At 39.3% G+C, this 19,102-nt stretch overlaps 1 protein-coding gene across 5 annotated transcripts in view; it reads right to left on the bottom strand.

The window, feature by feature from the left end:
- The window catches only part of LOC136037654 (tubulin polyglutamylase complex subunit 2-like), a 90,189-nt gene that overhangs the window by 14,058 nt on the left and 57,029 nt on the right, over positions 1-19,102 (bottom strand). For all 5 annotated transcript variants that reach the window (XM_065720376.1, XM_065720377.1, XM_065720381.1 and 2 more), the window contains one exon: positions 8,495-8,685. In XM_065720376.1, coding sequence (XP_065576448.1) covers positions 8,495-8,685 — 191 coding nt within the window. The remainder of the gene's footprint in view (positions 1-8,494; positions 8,686-19,102) is intronic.

Genomic DNA, 19,102 nt, shown 5'->3' with positions numbered 1-19,102 from the left:
GTTCTTATAAAAATTCAGTTTTTTAGAATTTCGGTTACTATAAAGCCGGTTCGCTCCTTACTGCAGTTCTTTACCATGAACTATTTGATTAAACTCATTTTATGAGTTTACTGATGGACTTAATGAGCTCTTTGACAAAGAGCCCGAATGATGTTAGTCATATAGTGATGGTGAATTTTAATTTTAATTTATTGCATCTATCTAGTCAAAATGGTGATTTCTTAAATTTTATGATAGCAAATGATTTATTTCCGCTCGTCAATATTCCAATGAAAATCACGATTCAATCTGCAACGATTATTGACAATGTATTTGTTTGCTCAATTGATCTGAATAAAAGTTTCACTGATGTGATCTGGTTTCCTGGGTCAGATCCACTCCCAGCTAAAATTTGTTGCGGTGTTAAATGAGTCCAGAAAAAGAAACTAAAATCTCGGCTGACGAAAAACGGAAATCTCCTAAAGTTTTGAGATGGAGTGAGTGCAATAGATTAAGGGTCAATTCATTGAAGAGACAAAATGCTCTACTAAAGCCCTGGATTGTCTGATGAAAGTCATTACCTCTATTTATGATTATTAAATTGAAATAAAAAGTTTTTTCTGCTGAAGGTAAGGAGTGACATTAAAACTTAAAACGAACAGAAATTATTCCGTATACGATAAGAATACGTCTCAACACTTCGCTCTTTGCGCTAAAGTTTTTTATTCTTTTAAAAAATAGAGCTGTGAAGGTTTCTGAATTGTCGCTTGGCCCCGTCGCTTGAACCAGTCGCTTGGCCCCGGCACTCGGCATACGGCAAGCTACTATCTACGGATTCTCATTGTCGTTTGTCTTCTAGTCACATATAATTTGCTGTATCTTCATAGTAAATCTTTTCGAAGATATTTGTTTATTAAATCATGCCCGATTATTAATAATGATATCTACTAAGCTTCAAACTTTTGATTTTTTTCTTTTAAAGTTTTTGAATTCATGTAATCCCTTATTAAAATTAACAAGTAAACATGCATCCGTGATGCTTCTTCTGGCAAAAAACACAAAATTCCACGTTTTAAAAAACAGGAGCTTGAAACTTATACAGTAGTGTTCTCTAATAGGCTCGATCTAATGTTACGATTTTTATTAAGACTCGCCTCTTAGGGGGTGTTTCCCCCTTTTTTCGGAAATCAGAAAAATTTTCTCTGGCTTGTAAACTTTAATGGGTAAGACTAAACTTAATGAAATTTATATATTTGAAATCAGAATAAAAAGCCTATTCTTTTAATATATCTATTGATAGCAAAATCCTTTTTAAACCGTTTTTTAGAGCTTCGATTACTATTGAGCCGGGTCGCTCCTTACTTACAGTTTGTTACCTCGAACTGTTTGACCCACAATTTTCTCAGAATTTTCTCTTGGTTGTCATTACGTATATGAGGGAGTTGCCCTCTCCTCAGTACCTCCCTCTTTATGCTAAAATAATTGTGGATGTAAAAAACTTATTGTTCTAATTAAACTGTCTGGAACTTGTTTGTCAGGAGTCGTTCTTAAATAATTGGAAGTAAAAGTCAAATAATAGCGCAAAGACTGAGGTGCTAAGAAAGTGCCCCCTCTTATACGTAATAATTTCTGTTCGCTTTAAGTTTTAGTCTTGTACCTTACTTTCAGTTGAAAAAAAACTTGTTTTGATGGCACTTGGTATTTACCGAGTGACATATAGCGATCGCATAGAAGGATCTTGTGTCTCAGAGCTCTTATTTCAAACCTCGACCGGATCCGGTGACATTGGGGGAAGTTGGAGGGGGAAACCGAAAACCTTAGAAAACGCTTAGAGTGGCGATAATGTAATGAAAACTGGTGGGAAGAAGTTCTTGGCTTTTCTGACCTCGTCACAGGCTCCATATGAGCTCGTGGTTCTTGTTTTTTTCTATTTAATAACTATTACAAATCAACCCCTCGTCAATATTTCCCTCTTTACGCTAAAGTAGTTTTAGTAATCTCAAAAGTGCTATTTATTCTAATTAAACAGCTTTTGGGATTCAGGGGGGATTATTAGAGAATTGGAACAAAATTCTAACTTTAGCGCAAGAGCGAGGTACTGACGAGGGGAAGAAATCCCCTCATGTACGAAATATGAGGGGGTTTGCACACTTAAAATAAAAAAAATTAATTGTTTTGATACATCTACTGGTATCAGAGCTCCGTTTTTCAGAGTTTCGGTTACTATTGAGCTTGATCGCTCCTAATAGTTCGTTGCAACGAACTTTTTGACACTGACAGAGATCAGAATAAGAAGTGTTTACAGGAACATATTGAAAATTTCTCATATTGAAGTGCTGAACGTGATCTCGAGTTATGATATGTTCAAGAATTCTGTTCAGAAATTATTCAAATCATTATACAAGGGGTCAATAATATTAGACATAAGTGTCACATAGAAACAGTTAGGTGTATGTCCTCAACAGCTAACTAAAAATAAAAATCACAGCTGTATGCTAGCCGGCAAACTGACAACTTTTTCTTGCCCCTGTGAGTTTGACGCTGTAATAGCTTTTCAATTTCGTAAAGCTCACTATCGTTGACCCTTGGAAGTTCGTAATCATAAAACCCACACATGATTTGTTCATCTTTATATCTCAATAGACATGATAGAAAGCCCAGTGGAACATAAATAGTTACCCTTTTCAATACCTTCACTAGTTTGATTGATGCGAACCGAATCAGCTAAAGCAAATCGCATCTTTCTTTCTATTTTGATTGGAATATCGTTTAAGAAAAATTTCAGTTGTATTTTTCAATTGCAAAATGTCAACTGTAAATGTCAAATTTATTACTTTTAGCTGTCACCAGAAGCTAACTAAATATACAAATCAGATCCGTATGCTAGCCAGCAAACTGAAAACTCTCTCTTGCCCCTCTGAGTTCGACAATATAACAGCTTTTTTATTTGGTAGAGCTCATTATCGTTCACCCTTTGAAGTTCGTAGTCATAAGACCCACACATGATTTGTTCATATTTATATCTCAATAGACATGATAGAAAGCCCAGTTGAACATAAATAGTTACCCTTTTCAAAACCTTCACTAGTTTGATCGATGCAAACTGAATCAGTTAAAGCGAATCGCATCTTTCTATTAATTTTGATTGGAATATTGTTTCAGAAAAATGTCAACTTTATTGGCCCGTCAATGAACCTCAATTGGATTAAGCTTTGATAGAGGATAATGAGGTATTCATTGTAAATTTTGATAATTTTAACCAGTTAATGAATAATAACAGCAGTATTGGGATATGCTAAGGCGAATGGTTCTAATTATTCACTCGGTCATTTTATCCTGTTTTGAAATATGGTTGAAACAAAGAGTTATATTATATTTTTGTAATGTTTTTTTTTTTTTACAGCTGAATAGCAAATTCACTTCCTTAATCCATTAGATTATATTATATCGTGAATTGCAACTCAATTGGTTTTACCATAGATTTGAACATGCTCAATTTCGATGAGATAGGTTAGTAGTCTTTTACCTTGGACGCAACATGATTTGTGATAATAAATCCCTTACACTTAACAAATGTTTGCCCGATGTTGAATCATCTTTTTTTTATATTGGTGGCGATATAGGATTTGGAGACACCTCCTTTTTGCCAATGACACTCACGTTGATCGGTTTCTCTTGGTACGATTTTCGCTTGTGCCCTCGTCAGTGTGCAGTTTGAACCATGACTAGTTTTGATCTTCATCCATACTCTCATCATTAATACACTTGTATGATTGTTTTTAAAATGTTCTTCTGGTGAAAGGATGAGCTCTAATTAGAGTTGAAGCATTGGATTTAGCCATGTTTTTATTGGTGATTTAAAGAAAACTGGTTTACAAGGCCTTAAATTATTGATAGTAAAATTATAAATAAGATTTCACCCGCTTGGAGAATGTGCTTTCTTTTCAGTTTTACACTGTTTTTCTCCTCTTCATTTCTACAGTACGCAGAATGGATCGATGTTGCGTCGCCTGTTGCTTAGTTGCTTCTGACGACTGAATATTAGCTAAATTTAACAGAACTCTGATAAGGTATTCATAAATTCATTGTTGATCCACTTGAATATGGCTTCCTTAAGTTGCGGTTTTGAATCACCAGGGACGAAAAACAAATGTATATTTTCACATAGTTTATTTAGTGTCATGGTGTCAACTAACGACCATTTTTGTTGCTCACTCGTAATTTCATTATCAAAAAGAGGGTAATTAAACGCAGATCTTCATTTGCATTCTGATTGAGATTCAGTAGAATGTGTTCATAGGGTTTGCTTTTTGCCTGATGTTATGCATGAGAAGATGAATTGAGAATCACCAGGATAAATCTGTTTTTAGAGCTATATAAAGGAAGTTGGATCACAAAAGACTCTGTAAATAATTTAGAAAGAGTATGTACAATTTAAGGCGAGTGTTCTCTATCGCTCTGGCGAAACAGATCGCGCAGCACGATAGTTACGATAAGATTCATGGTGAATGTGTACGAGAGGTTCGAAAATGGTGAAACAGAGGTTAGACAATATTACTCAAGAAATCTGAAAGTCCAACAGTTAGCTGTTTAAAGAATGACAGAATGTGTAGATAGTAACTTTCTTAGGGAGTTGTTGAAGTTTGTTGTGTCGCCATGGCAACAATGTTAGCCTAAAACAACCTATTTGATTATAAATGTAACGTCTGATGTGTGGTTCCACTACAGTCCTAGCAAAAATTATAGCAACAATTTGGATTTTTCATAAGAATTAAGAAAAGAAAAGTTTTTCAGAAAAAAGTAAAGTGCAAAGTTGAAACTGGAAAATAACAAAAATTACTGTTCCATAGTTTATGCAATATTTATCTGAAAAAATCGGTTCAAATAATCAAACTTGTGATGTTCACAGTTGTAGAGTTCTAAAAAACTAGCGCTTTTCTAAGAAAAAAAAAAAAAATAACTGTAGCATCTCCTGGGACCAGTGGTCAGTGGATTCAGCTAAATCATCGATGATTAACCTAAAATTCAGGTTTATAGTGTGCTAATCCCATTAAATTCTTGTATAAATTTAGTGTCTGGTACGATAGCTTTTATCACGTCATAGGATTCCTGCCATATAATATAACAGTAGTATATTCTTTGTAAATTTTTTTGAAACATTTTATTACGATTCTGAATATTTTTTTTTCAAAATTGTCTTGTTGCGAGATGTTGAGAGTCCACTAACAAGGAAAATAAATGTAGTTTTAAATTGATACACATTTATCAGTTCCAAGTCAAACTACAACTAAGTCGAAAATATGTTTGTGGATTGAATAAATATTCCCTCTATTCAATAATACAATAAGGTAGAGAATAATTCACTTGCCTATTGAATATCAAGCTCGTACAAAAAACAACATATATTAACTTTACGAGTCCAAATAACAAAAAGGCTTTCTTCCCTTAGAACCAGCAGCGGGCGCGGTGTTGGGTATAAAAAATAAAAAGATTGAGCATAGTTTCCTTGCTTGTTCATGAAAATATAGTATTTAATAAATTAAATGCATAAAACTACACATATAAATGAAAGTTAACAAACAACAGCAATAACGGTAACCCAGCCTGTAGACACGCACCTACGAATATAATCAAATATACTATATACAAAACTGGTAGAAAATGAACAAAAATTATATCGTATAAAAGTTGGAAAAAAGGTTAGTTCTCCCTTTCCCACTCTTATGGAGACAAATAAAGGAAATGAACTATTTTGTTCGGACTAAGATGTTGTTTATACTTGATATATTCATCTTAATCTGAAGTAAGATATTTCCCATGGGGTAGTACCTTTACACCGTCCTTATACACATAGACTTGGTTGGATATACCTGAAGATTCATTTTTTTTTCAATTTTCATGGTGTATGTTTCAAATTTAAGGATGGCTGTTGCTTTCAGTCCTCGCATAGAACTACGTTTAACACAAGTACTATAAATTTTCGTGCTAAAATTATTCTTTACATAGTGTGTAGGCACCCTATTGCAATAGTTTTTGATTTTCTTAACATGTACACAGTAAATCTTTGGACCACGAGGTACATTATTGCAAATCAAATTACTTCCCGTTTTTGATTTGAAATGAAGAATTTATTAGGAGCCTGGTGTTTCACAAATGCTGGATAAAGCTTGTTATCCCTAATCAAATAATCCATGCAGGAGCTTCTTTGGTTACCATTAACCAAATCATGTAATAAATAATCAGTTTTTACTTTAAGCAAGAGTGTATCGATGTCCCCACGGTAAACTTGAATTTGTACATCCCCTGACCATTGGAGTCTATACACATTTTAATAGAATTTCAACATGAGTTTCTTTGAAATTTCTAGAATAGAGCTCCCTGCGGCAATATTTTGTTTAAAGCAACTTTTCTTATTTCTATGTAAAAGGATTATATTCAAATCTATAATGCTGACCGATTTGAGACTTGAATCGGCAATATATTCGTACATATTTTCTTATGTTGATAATGCTGCCGCAACAGCTATGATTACGAACACTTTCGCACATTTTGCCGAAGGCTGAGTTCAAAATAGCTCTTCATACGGTTGGCTCTGCCTAACTAAACTGTCCATGACTTATAGGCAGCTTCAACCTAGATCAACTTTAGACAATTGAATGAGCCTCCTTAACAGAAGTGGACTACGCGTTGGCACCTGGAATGTACTTACACTCAATGTTTCCGGAGGGAAACCAAAGCTTGCTCTTGAGCTAAAACACTTTAATGCATCTTTGGCTGGACTCACAGAAGCACACCTCACCAGAAGAGAGCCTGAGGATATCGGAAAAGTATATAAACTGATTTGGTCTGATGATCCAAAGACAAAGACAAACGGCATAAGCCTTTAGATGAACGCCAGAGCAAGGAGATATCTTCTCTCTTATAAACGGATCTCAGAGAGAACATTGATGGATCAGCTCAAGCACCAGCATGTAAAGTGGACAATTATTTTATGCCATGTTCTGACTAACCCAACCTGACTAACCCAACCAGACACATGCTCGCTATACATATACCTCCACGATCTGACAAGAGGGAAGCCACCGTGAGTCGTGCTCTATCTGCGGATGGCAACATGGTAGATGAGGTCAACTCTTTGCCTAGAGTAGCCACTTTTTAAAGCCTCTGAATACCAAGGCATTCACAAAGAGAGATCTAGATCTAATTCAAGCAACAATGGCCATATCCAAATTGATTTCCGAGCCTTGTATCGCAACTATTTAAAACCTCTGAGATCCAAAATGCTGCAAAACGCCTAATTAATAATTTCGCCCCTGCTTTCTGTGGGATATCTGCATAATTTCTAAAGTAAGGAGGGGCAGCAATGGTTTCGGCGGCTCCAGCTCACCTTATCGGTTATAAAGGCAACAGAATACATGCCGAAATATTGGTTTGCTGGCATTATTTGGTCACTCTGTAAACGACAGGACTGTTTTCAGACCTACTGTAACTATCTTGGATTACGCTTCTCTCCTTTCCCAGCAATTTTTTTGCCATCAAACTACTGGAAAGGTGCTCTACCTTTCTGTGTAGAAACAAAACAGGTCATCAAGCTGGGTCCATACCCGGAAGGTCGGCCATAGAGCAAATCTTCACCACGTGGTAGTTGGTGAAGAAAAGGTCAAAAATAAGCTTACATCTTATTTATATACTTCAAGGCCGCCTTTGTTCTGTAGATCACCCTTCACTCTGGCTGAAACTCTGAGCCACATGCCTACCCTATCAAAATTGCCAACCTTTTCAAAATCTTTATGATGTTATGGAGAGTTGGTCAAAGGAAGATGCGGCCCCATATTCTCAGTGAAGACAGGCGTCTTGCAAAGTTGCACCACAGCTCTAAATCTCTTTATTGCTTGATAGACCACATCAGGACTTATACAACGAATCACCTTCGATTCCTTCTCCAGTTTGGAGGCCGGTGCTTACTGATACTGACTTTGCTGATGACATAGTCTCAATCACCAAAGCTCCCCATGTGCTTTCAGAAAAAGCCTCGAAGGCTAATCTGCGAATCAACTTTCAGAAAACAAAAGTTATCCCTATCAAGCTACCCATGTCATTCCCTACTGTAAAGGAAGTCAACATCGGGAGCATCTTGCATTTTAAAAATTAGTTTTTACAAGATTAATATTTTATAAGTCACTGAATATTTTATTTTGTTGATCAATAATTTCTATGTTATTTAAACCTAAGAATTTACTTTACATACATATATATATATATATATATATATATATATATATATATATATATATATATATATATATATTTATATATATTTATATACATACATATATATATATATATATATATATATATATAAATTTATATATATATATATATATATACATATATATATATACACACACACATATATATATATATATATATATATATATATATATATATATATATATATATATATATATATATATATATATATATATATATATATATATATTCATACTTTACATACCTCTGACCAGTAGGATGTTTTGAAACCTAGGTGGTAAGACTGCCACTCAGGAAGACCTCGATAGACTAGCAGCAAGGTAAAATATTCAATGAATGAATCCACAAGCTTTTTATTGCCGGATGGTGACTGATAGAATATGGCCCCATAATTTGTGCACTTCACATTTGGCGACAGGATAATGTAGACTGCGGCTGTGAAAGATGAATCAAATAATTTTTTAAAGAAAGAGCATTTTAGAAGGTATTTTATACATATTTTTAAGACATTCTTGTGAAACTTGTAGCGATTTAACTGAAAATTAAAACATTTTTACATGGTTTATTTAAAAAAAGGAAAAAGAATGGTCTTATTTTTCTGCTCCCCAAGAGTTTAAGATATTGCACTAATCCTTATTTAAGAGACACACGCTGCGTGTACCCAAAATAGAAAAGAGTAGTGGCAAAAAACCTTAACCTTAATAATCGGTAGTAAATTCGGTTTTAGACATTTTCGATTGAAATCAGATTCTTAAATTAAGACTCTCATCTTCATATTTTATTTTTATTTGCAATCTGAACCTAAATTTGGATTTGGATTCATAACCCGACAATCAGTTTCTTGTTTCGATTGTCAAATCCACGATCCTATTACCAGAAAGGGTAACTCTCCCTACGGGCTTTGGGAGCATAGGAATTTGACATTTCAGTTGTTTTGAACAAAATGGCTATCTCAAAATTTTTACCAGATGTCCTCAGGGTAAAACAGCCAACAAGGCGCAGGGGCTGGTCGCCCTCTAATCACTTTTTAAAATCCCTCTGAACATGCACAGAAAGTTTCAGCTTGATACCGTCGGATGTTCTAGAGATATTGCTGATGAGCTATTTTAAAATTATCATACGCATAAGTGTGGTTTTGTTTTTTTCAATATCCACTCAACATTTTTTATGAGTTTCACCTTCACACCCTAAGTTTTTTGAAAGCTCGGGATCAAACATGCCTCCCTTTCCCAATAATATATATATATATATATATATATATATATATATATATATATATATATATATATATATATAATAAACAACTTACATAAATTACAACCCTTGCCGTAGGGACTGTGGGGGTCCATGTCATCTCTTGAGGCATTTTCTTTGACCTTTAAACTGTTTTTGGGCACTTGGTTCTAGTTATTGGATGAATGTGTTTTTCGTAGCCTATCTTTGTGTCTTCTCTAAACTCCTTATTTCCCTCTTCTCCTTATTTCTTCCCTGTTCATAACTATTAGTTAAATATCTGTTTCTATTAGCTCCCTTTTGACTATTTTTTTTCTTGGTTGAGAATATTTTTTCGTCTCTGCTAATTAGCTAGTGTCTGAAAACTCACATTTGGGGATGGATGAGTTATCTGGCAGGCAAGGCAGGCGATTTTAACCAATGCAGGCTCTAATGTTAAATACATAGATACTCGTTGATTGGACTGGCAGGGGAGTTTCTCATACAACCACTGGTGTCCCCGACTGGTCAGAACTCTATGGGGTGGTTTTCTCTGTTGAATAGTCTAAGAAGATTTCCTTTTGAGTAAGGTTTACGTTTTGTAACCACAGACTACCAATGGCATTTTTGTACCATTTGGAAATGCCTGTGTTTATCTCTTAATGGAGGTTTCTGTTTTTTTGGAAAATTATCAGGATATATCCTATAACAAACAAGAGCTAAGAGCTCGTATGGTACTTGTGACGTGGCCAGAAGAGCTAAGAGCCAAGAGCTCATATGGCATGAGCTCTAACAAAATTCTAAGAATCAATAGATTGATTTAAAAGGAAAATCAGAGGCTTACTGTCGGTCGGAATCTAAAATAAGAGCTCGGAGTCACGAGGTCCTTCTAAATATTAAAATTCATTAAGATCTGATCACCCACTCGTAAGTTATAAATACCTCATTTTTTCTAATTTTTCCTCTCCCTTTAGCCCCCCAGATGGTCGAATCTGGGAAAACGACTTTATCAAGTCAATTTGTGCAGCTCCCTGACACGCCAACCAATTTTCATTGTCCTAGCACGCCCAGAAGCACCAAACTCGCCAAAGCACTGAACTTGACTTACTTGACTTAAGTCCCGTCCGGCCTTTGTGGCTGTATTGGGGCTTCTTCTCTTCTTAACAAATGATGGATGTGGCGACGGTAGTTCGATCTATCTGGCGCTAAACGAATTAGCTGGGGGAGGTTATTGGCCTGGAAGTTGTCGGTCCATCTCTTACGAGGTCGGCCTCTGGGGCGCGTGCCGTGAACCCGTCCTTCAAATGTGATTTTTGGGAGCTGGTTGGCCGAAATTCGCTGGATATGGCCAAGCCAGCGGAGTGCTGGTTTCTGACCCAGTCCATGATGGTGCGGGGACAACAGAGTAGTTTTCGGAGGTCTTCATTTGAGACTCGGTCAATGTAGGTGATCCCTGCAATGCGTCTAAGGCATTTAGTTTCAAATGCGGAGATTCTTCGCTCATCGTCAGCCTTTATTGACCAAGTTTCGCTTGAGTATAAAGCAATTGGTATTATGAGGGAGTTGAAGAGTCGCACCTTCAGAGAAGTTGACAGAGTCTTGTTTTTCCAGATTGGCAAGAGGTTCTTGAAGCTGGCGCCTGCCAGGCCAAGTCTTCGTTTGATCGATCTCGAGCAGTCGTTATCAGAAGTTAGGAGGCTCCCTAGGTAGACGAAGGAGTCAACATTTTCTACTGGTTCTCCTTTTATTTTTAGCTGCACATTTCTTAGATCAGGGTCTCCAGACACCCGCATAACCTTGGTTTTGGCTGTGTTAACGACCATCCCAAAGGCCTCGGTTGCCGACACTAGTTCGTTGGTGTCAGATTGGAGTAGATGCTCTTGACTGTTGAATTTTTCGATGTCATCTGCGTATGCCAATTTATCAATAAGCTTACCTCCAATTTCTGCACCGTCAACAGTCTCGGCAAATGATAGCACTGCGTTGAGGAAAAGGTAAAAGAGGTGGGGTGACAAGAGGCAACCTTGAAGAACGCCCGCCGATGTCAAAAATTCTTCTGTCAATCCCTCGGGCGTTTGGACTTGGCTGACGAAACGTGAATACATGTCTCTTATCAAGATTACTATGTTTTCTGGGACTCCATAGTGTACCAGGATGTGCCATAATCCATCTCGCCATATCAAGTCAAAAGCCTGCTTGAAATCAATGAAGAGTAGTAGCAGCTCTTTCGCAAACTAGATATACTTCTCCATCATTTGCCGAGTGGAGAAAATGTGGTCTATGGTGGAGCGGTCTTTTCGAAAGCCTGCTAGGTGGTATTCTCCTAAGATATGGTTTGTCAGAGATTTCATACGGTCAAGGAGTATTTTTGTAAGAATCTTCGCCGGTTGACTAGTTAAACTTATTGGTCTGTAGTTGTTACAGTCACCCTTTTCCCCCTTTTTAAAAAGGGGGACGATGGTGGCTTTCGCCCAAGCTGTGGGGAAGTGGCCCGTTTCCCAGACACTTGTTATGACTTTGTGATAGATATCGACCAGTTCTTCTGGGCCTGCTTTTAATAGTTCTGACTGAATACCATCCGGGCCTTGGGCTTTATTCATTTTTAGAGATTTTATTGCTGAAAGTACTTCATCTCTTAGTGGGGGAGGGCTTGGGTCTACTGGGTACTGCGGTAGTGGGAAAGATAGTAAGATGTTTGGGTCGGGCGTTATTGTGGGGTTCAGTTTTTCTCTCAAGTGATCCTTCCAACGTTCTCGTCTTGCCTCGGAGTCCGTGATTTGGAGCCCGTGTTTATCTAACAGTGTAGGAGCAGCTGATGACTTCTTTTTTGACAGTTCGCGGACTTTCTTGTACATGAAGTGGCCATTACCTTTTTGAAAGGCTTCTTCACACTCACGACATTTATCATTGACGTAGTGTCGTAGAGCTTGCCGGATTTTCTTTTCTACTAGGCGCTTCAGCCTCCTGTACTCGCCCTTGCTTTGTCGATCTACCTTGTTAGCATGGACGCGCTTCTGCACACATAGATCAATAATTTCGAGGGTGATCCAGTTTCTTTGATGATGGATGCGCTTTCGTCGACCAATCGGTCAATTTCTTCTGCTGTTGGAGCTTCCATGGGTTGGATTCTTGACAACTTGCTTGAGAGTGTTGTTCTATACCTGTTCCTTGTTTCTATGTTTTTCAGCAGGTCGACACGATATCTTGGTAAGCTTTTCTTAAGCTGTTTGGGCTTCCGAATACGCAAACGGAGCTCAGACATGACTAGAACCTGGTCCGAGTCGAAGTCGCCACCGGCTATGGAGACTGTATTCAGTACTGATGATTTCCATCGCTTACCGACAAGTGTGTAGTCAATCATGTTTGCAGTGCGGCCGTCAGGGGATCTCCAAGTAACTTTCCTTCGTTCTCTATGACGGAACATGGTGTTTGTTGAGAAAAGTTCGTTATCCCGACAGAATTCGATGAACATTTCACCCCTGTGGTTTTGCCACCCATGCCCGAACTTGCCCATGACGTCTTCAAGTCCATCATTTGAGTGTCCAATAATGGCGTTGAAGTCCCCATTCACGAACAGAACATCTTTCTTGGGAGCCGTGTCAACGGTGTGTTGGAGTTGACTGTAGAATTCTTCGGCTTCTTGGTCATTCCGGGACTGGGAGTCTGGGAGTCCGGGAGTCTGGGGCGTAAACTTGGATTATGGTCATATTAGCAATGGTTCCTTTCAGACGAATGGTGATAATACGTTCAGAGGCAGGATGGACGGTGAGAAGAGACTGTTTGGGTTGCTTGGAGAGTAGGAAACCGACACCTTGGCGGTGAACTCTAGCATTTCTTCCAGACGTGATGAGCGTGATGTTGTTTATTCTTTCTATTCCTGTGGAGGGAAGGTGAGTCTCAGAAAGTCCAACAATGTCCCAGCGGTAACGGTTCATCTCGTTTAGGACTAGTTCCCTTTTTCCTGGTTTGGCTAATGTGCGTACGTTTAGCGTTCCTAGTGAGAGATATGTTTTTGGGGTTAGGATAAACGAAGTCTTCTCCGACTGGAGAGTTGTCAGATCGGATAAATGATCGTCGGTTGCCCGGACGTGGTAACAAAATCATTTTCATTCTCATCATTATCAGCATTATCATCATTATCAACATTTCCGTCATTATCATCATTTTCATTGTCGCAATTTGCAATTCTTGGTCTCATACCGTCGGTTACCCCGGACGCGGTAGCACGAGTTCTTACTTTCTTATTCGCCATTTTTATAATTTGTATTTAAGAGAAGGAGTTTCTTGGCTAATTTGTCGGGGTAGCAGTAAGCCACTCCTCTCTACCCTTAGCAGAGGCCATTGTCCATGAAGCTGGATCGTCTGCCCTTCACAGTTGCCCCTCTAGGAAGGGATCCTCCCGTTCGGTGGTCTTTGACGCCAAGCAATTTTTCCCATTGCTGGGAGAAGGTGTGTAACCGCCGGGATATGTCCACACGCCGGTGGGCCCTGCATGGTGTACATCAGAGGGGCCTTCCTCCTCCTCCGCCTGTATTTCTGACCCCTGTGCGAGGGTGTCCCAGTTTCAATTAAGTACCCCCAGGAACAAGGTCCCCCCTTGGTCCGCGCCTTCTGTGAAGGTATCCTACATATCTGTAGGACGTTCCCCTATCCGCCACCTGGGGACGTGCTGAATGGCCTGGGGGAGGCCCCCTGCTAAGAAAAGACTCAATAGGACTCAGAAATCCGTCAACTCCCCCAAAGAGAGCTAATCCAGTACGGTGACGTCAATCACGTATCTACGACATTTGCTTATTCTATCCACCCAGCTTCATCCCTATTCTTCCACTCTAAGCGTTTTCCAAGATTTCTGATTTCCCCCTCCAACTCCCCCAATGTCAACAGATCTAATCTGGATTTAAAATAAGAGCTCTGAGACATGAATCCTTCTAAATATGAAATTTCATTAAGATCTGATCATCCGTTTGTAAGTTACAAATACCTCAATTTTTCTAATTTTTCCAAATTAACACCCCCCAGCTCCTCCAAAGAGAACGGATCCATTCTAATTATGTCAATCACGTATCTAGAACTTGTGCTTATTCTTCCCATCAAGTTTCATCGCGATCTCTCCGCTCTAAGCGTTTTCCAAGATTTTTGTTTTCCCCCTACAACCCCCTATGTCCCCAGATCCAATTCGAGTAGAAAATGGAGCATCTGAGACATAAGATCCTTCTATATATCAAGTTTCATTAAGATCCGATCACCTATTCGTAAGATATAAATACCCCAATTTTCATGTTTTCCAAGAATTCCGGTTTCCCCCTCCAACTCCCCCCAATGTCACAGGATCTGGTCGGAATTTAAAATAAGAGCTTTAAAGCACAAGGTCCTTCTAAATATCAAATTTCATTAAGATCTGGTCACCCGTTCGTAATTTACAAATAACTCATTTTTCCGAATTACCTCCCCCCAACTCCACCAAAGAGAGCGGATCCGGTCCGGTTATGTCAGTCACGTATCTTAGACTTGTTTTTATTCTTCCCATCCAGTTTCATCCTGATCTCTCCGCTTTAAGTATTTTCTAAGATTTCTGGTCCCATTCCCCCAACTGCCCCCCCCCCTCCAATGACGCTGGATCCACTTGAGATTTAAAATAAGAGACCTGAGTTACGAAATCCTTCTAAATATGAAGTTTCATGAAGATCCGATCACTCTTTCGCAAGTTAAAAATACATCATTTTTTCTAATTTTTCAGAATTCACCCCCCCCCCCAATTCCCCCAAATAGAGCGGATCAGTTCCAATTATGTCAATCACGTATCTAGGACTTCTGCTTATTTTCCCCACCAAGTTTCATTCCGATCCCTCCACTCTGGAAGTGTTGGAAGTGTTTTCGATGATTTTAGGTTCCCCCCAAATCCCACCCCCTATGTCACCAGATCCGGTTGGGATTTAAAAAAAAATTTGAGACACGATATCCTTCTAAATATCAAATTTCATTGAGATCCGATCACCCTTTCGCAGGTTAAAAATACCTCATTTTTTCTAATTTTTCAAAATTAACCCTCCTCCCCCCAACCATCCCAAAGAGAGAGGATCTGTTCCGGTTATGTCAATCATGTATCTAGGACTTGTGCTTTTTTCCCACCAAGTTTCATCCCGATCCCTCCACTCTAAGTGTTTTCCAAGATTTTAGGTTTTCCCCTCCCAACTCCCCCCTCCAATGTCACCAGATCCGGTCGGGATTTAAAATTACCTTACCTTAGACCTTAGATCCTCCAGAGCCAGGAGTGGCTCATAGGGCGTCTGCGAAACCTCGCCAGACATCTCGGAGCTGAGCTGCAGCCGTGACGTCCTCCCACTGTGGTTGAAGAGACAACTCCGGATTTCTCAGGTCTCGGTCGTACTGTCGTCGTAAGGTGTGTCTTGGTCGACCTCTTTTTCGCCTCCCCTCGGGACGCCAATCATATACTGTATTCGGGAGTCGATCCTCTGGCATACGGAGGACGTGGCCAAGGTATTTCCATCTCCTACGTTTCAGAAGGTCAGTAACTAATGGTTGACCGGTTCGTCGGCGAACTTCTATGTTGGTGACCTTTTCCTGCCACAATATGTTCAGGATTCTCCTAAGGCACATGTTTTCAAAGGTTAGGACACGTTTCTCTAGCTGGGTGTTTAGTTTCCAGCATTCACTAGCATAGAGGAGGATGGACATTACATTGCTATTCAGGAGGCGGAGCTTCAAGCGCATAGAGTATTTACTACTGCGCCAGACTGGTTTCAACTTGCTAAAAGCCGATGTCGCTTGTCCAATTTTCCTCTTGATTTCGTTGGCTATTTCACCATCGTATTCGATCCAACTCCCGAGATATTTAAATTCCTTAACCTGCTCAATAGTTTTATTTTTGCATTTTAATATGAGTGGGGAGTCAGATGTGGCCATACTCTTTTTTTTACTGACATTTACTGCAAGTCCCATTTTCTCGGCCTTTTCGTCTATGGCGTCGAGTAGCAGCTGCAGTCGCAGTTTCGCTTCTTCAAGAAGAACAACGTCATCTGCGAAGTCCAGATCAGATATCTGTCGGCTGCTAATCTTCACTCCAATGCCTGAAGACTGCCGTAGAATATAGTCCATTACAATGACAAACAGAAACGGGTATAGGACACACCCTTGTTTGACGCCAGACATTATCTTGAAGAAACGCGTGTCCCCATTTTCTGTGCGTACACAACATTCACTATCCTCATATAGTACGATTATCATTTTGACTAGTTTATCAGGTACTCCGTAATATTTCAAAATCTTCCATAAAGTGTCTCGGTCAACAGAATTGAACGCCTTTTCGAAATCAATGAAGACCAGGTAGAACTTTTTGTTCCATTCTCTGGACTCTTCCACCATCAGTCTAAGAATGAAAATAAGATCAGAGCAAGACCTACCAGGTCGGAACCCATGTTGCTCTTCCCTGAGATGTGAGTCTAGGGCTGCTCTTAGGCGTTGTAGTATTACTGAGGCTAGTATTTTACTAGACACAGACGTCGAATTGATGCCCCTCCAATTGTCACAAATTTGTGCATCGCCTTTCTTGAAGAGTTTGACCAGTATACCTCTGGTCCAATCTTTTGGGACTTTTTCGTTTTTCCAGATGGCCACTAGAAGAGCAGTCCATACGAATATGCAGGCTCGAAGGGACGCTTTCATCATCTCTGCCGTGATCCCATCGACTCCAGGTGCACGTCCATTTTTCAGCTTTTTCACAGCTGTCTTCACTTCTTCCGTGCTGGGTGGGTCAGCACTTACGTCAATTTGTAAAAATGGCGTATCCGGTACTGTTTCTGGATCATCAGGTCTGGGCCTATTTAAGACTTTCTCGAAATGTGAGGCCCATCAGCTTTCTGTGGATCCGAAATAACGTCTCCATTTTCATCTTTTACAAGGGATGTACGATTTGTTTTCTTTCCAACTATCTCGTTTGTTAGTCGATAAACCATTTTTGAGTCTCCTTCCTTTGCAGCTTCTTCTGCAAGCACTGCTTTTCTCTCAATGGCAGTTCTTTTGTCTTTCCTGGCACTTCTTTTCACCGCTTTATCCTCTTCTTTGTAGCGGAGCTGTAATTGGGCTTTTTGCTCTGGGCTCGACGTATTCAGGATAAGCGTTCGGGTCTCCTTGCGTTTGCTGATGTATTTCCAGGTGTCATCCGATATCCATTCTTCTTTCTTTCTTTTCTTGAAGCCAAGGTTGGCCTTCGCAACGTCATGGTACACACTCTTGACTGAGGTCCATGTATTCTCAACATCAAAGTCATTGGTTTCGTCGAGCAGATTTAACGCTTCAAATCCGTTATGTAGAGATATGCAGAAGTTTTTCCGGATGTCAGGATCTTTCCGCTTATCGGTGTCAAATTGTTTATGTGTTGCAGTGTTAGTTTTCCGCTTCTGAGCTTTCAGTTTGATTCTTACTTCGGCTATCATCAGGATGTGATCTGAATTAACATCCGCTCCTCGAAAACCCCTCACGTCACATAGGCTACTTCTCCAACGTCTTGACATGAGGAAATGGTCGATTTGATTCTTCGTTCGGCCGTCGGGGGACACCCATATGTACTTGTGAATCGTTTTATGGTCGAACATACTACCACCTATTATCAAATCGTTGCTTAGTGCATAATCGATTAGGAGTGTGCCATTCTCATTTATCTCTCCCATGCCATGTGGGCCCAGAACTTCAGGGCAGTACTGGCGGTCTGCACCAACTTTAGCATTTAGATCGCCAACCACGCAGAGTACATCATGCCTGGGAACGTCTTTGGTGACCGAGTGTAGCATATTATAGAAAGCATCTTTCTCCTCTTCATCAGCTTCGTTAGTTGGAGCGTAGCATGCGATGATGGTCATTTTTGTGTGATTTGATACGAAGCGAGCTGTCATGATACGTTCGTTAACTGGGTTCCAGTTTATCATTGCTTTGTGTGCATAAAATTTCATTAAGATCTGATCAACCGTTCGTAATTTAAAAATACTTCATTTTTTCTATTTTTTCCGAATCAACCAGCCCCCCATCCCCACCCCCAGATAGTCAAATCGGGAAAAGACTATTTCTAAGTTAATCTGGTCCGGTCCCTGATACGCCTGCCAAATTTCATCGTCCTAGCTTAACTAGAAGTGCCTAAACTAGCAAAACTGGGACCGACAGACAGACAAACCGACAGACAGACAAACCGACAGAATTTGTGATTGCTATATGTCACTTGGCTAGTACTAAGTGCCATAAGAAAATAACCTTATATGTGGCTTTAAAGATTTAACCGGTTTTTTACTTTAGATAAAGTAATTGGTTCGGTTATACCTTAGTGATTCCAGACCCCCCAGCCTAGTACCGAGCGCGGTGGTCCGACATGGCGAGCGAGTAGAGACGACAAATAAGTTTGCCGAGGAGTTTTTTTCCTTTCTGTGACCATTCGGCAAGTTTTAGGGACATAAATGCTCAAATTGTAGTTCGAACCTAGGATATTACGTTTGAAATTCCGGGGAATTTTAAGAAAGGTGTTTAACTCAATTAATTACATTGTGTGTGTCCAGGCTATCAGGATACTGTTTTTCCTCATCACGGCGAGCAAACGGTCACGTAAAATGAGGAATAATAGATTTTAACGAATCAG

The sequence above is a fragment of the Artemia franciscana genome, chromosome 17 (assembly GCF_032884065.1).
Source record: "Artemia franciscana chromosome 17, ASM3288406v1, whole genome shotgun sequence".
In the NCBI taxonomy this organism is placed as follows: Eukaryota; Metazoa; Arthropoda; class Branchiopoda; order Anostraca; family Artemiidae; genus Artemia; species Artemia franciscana.
The sequence above is the reverse complement of the archived record's forward strand: the minus strand, read 5'-3'. Positions and strand labels throughout refer to the sequence as shown.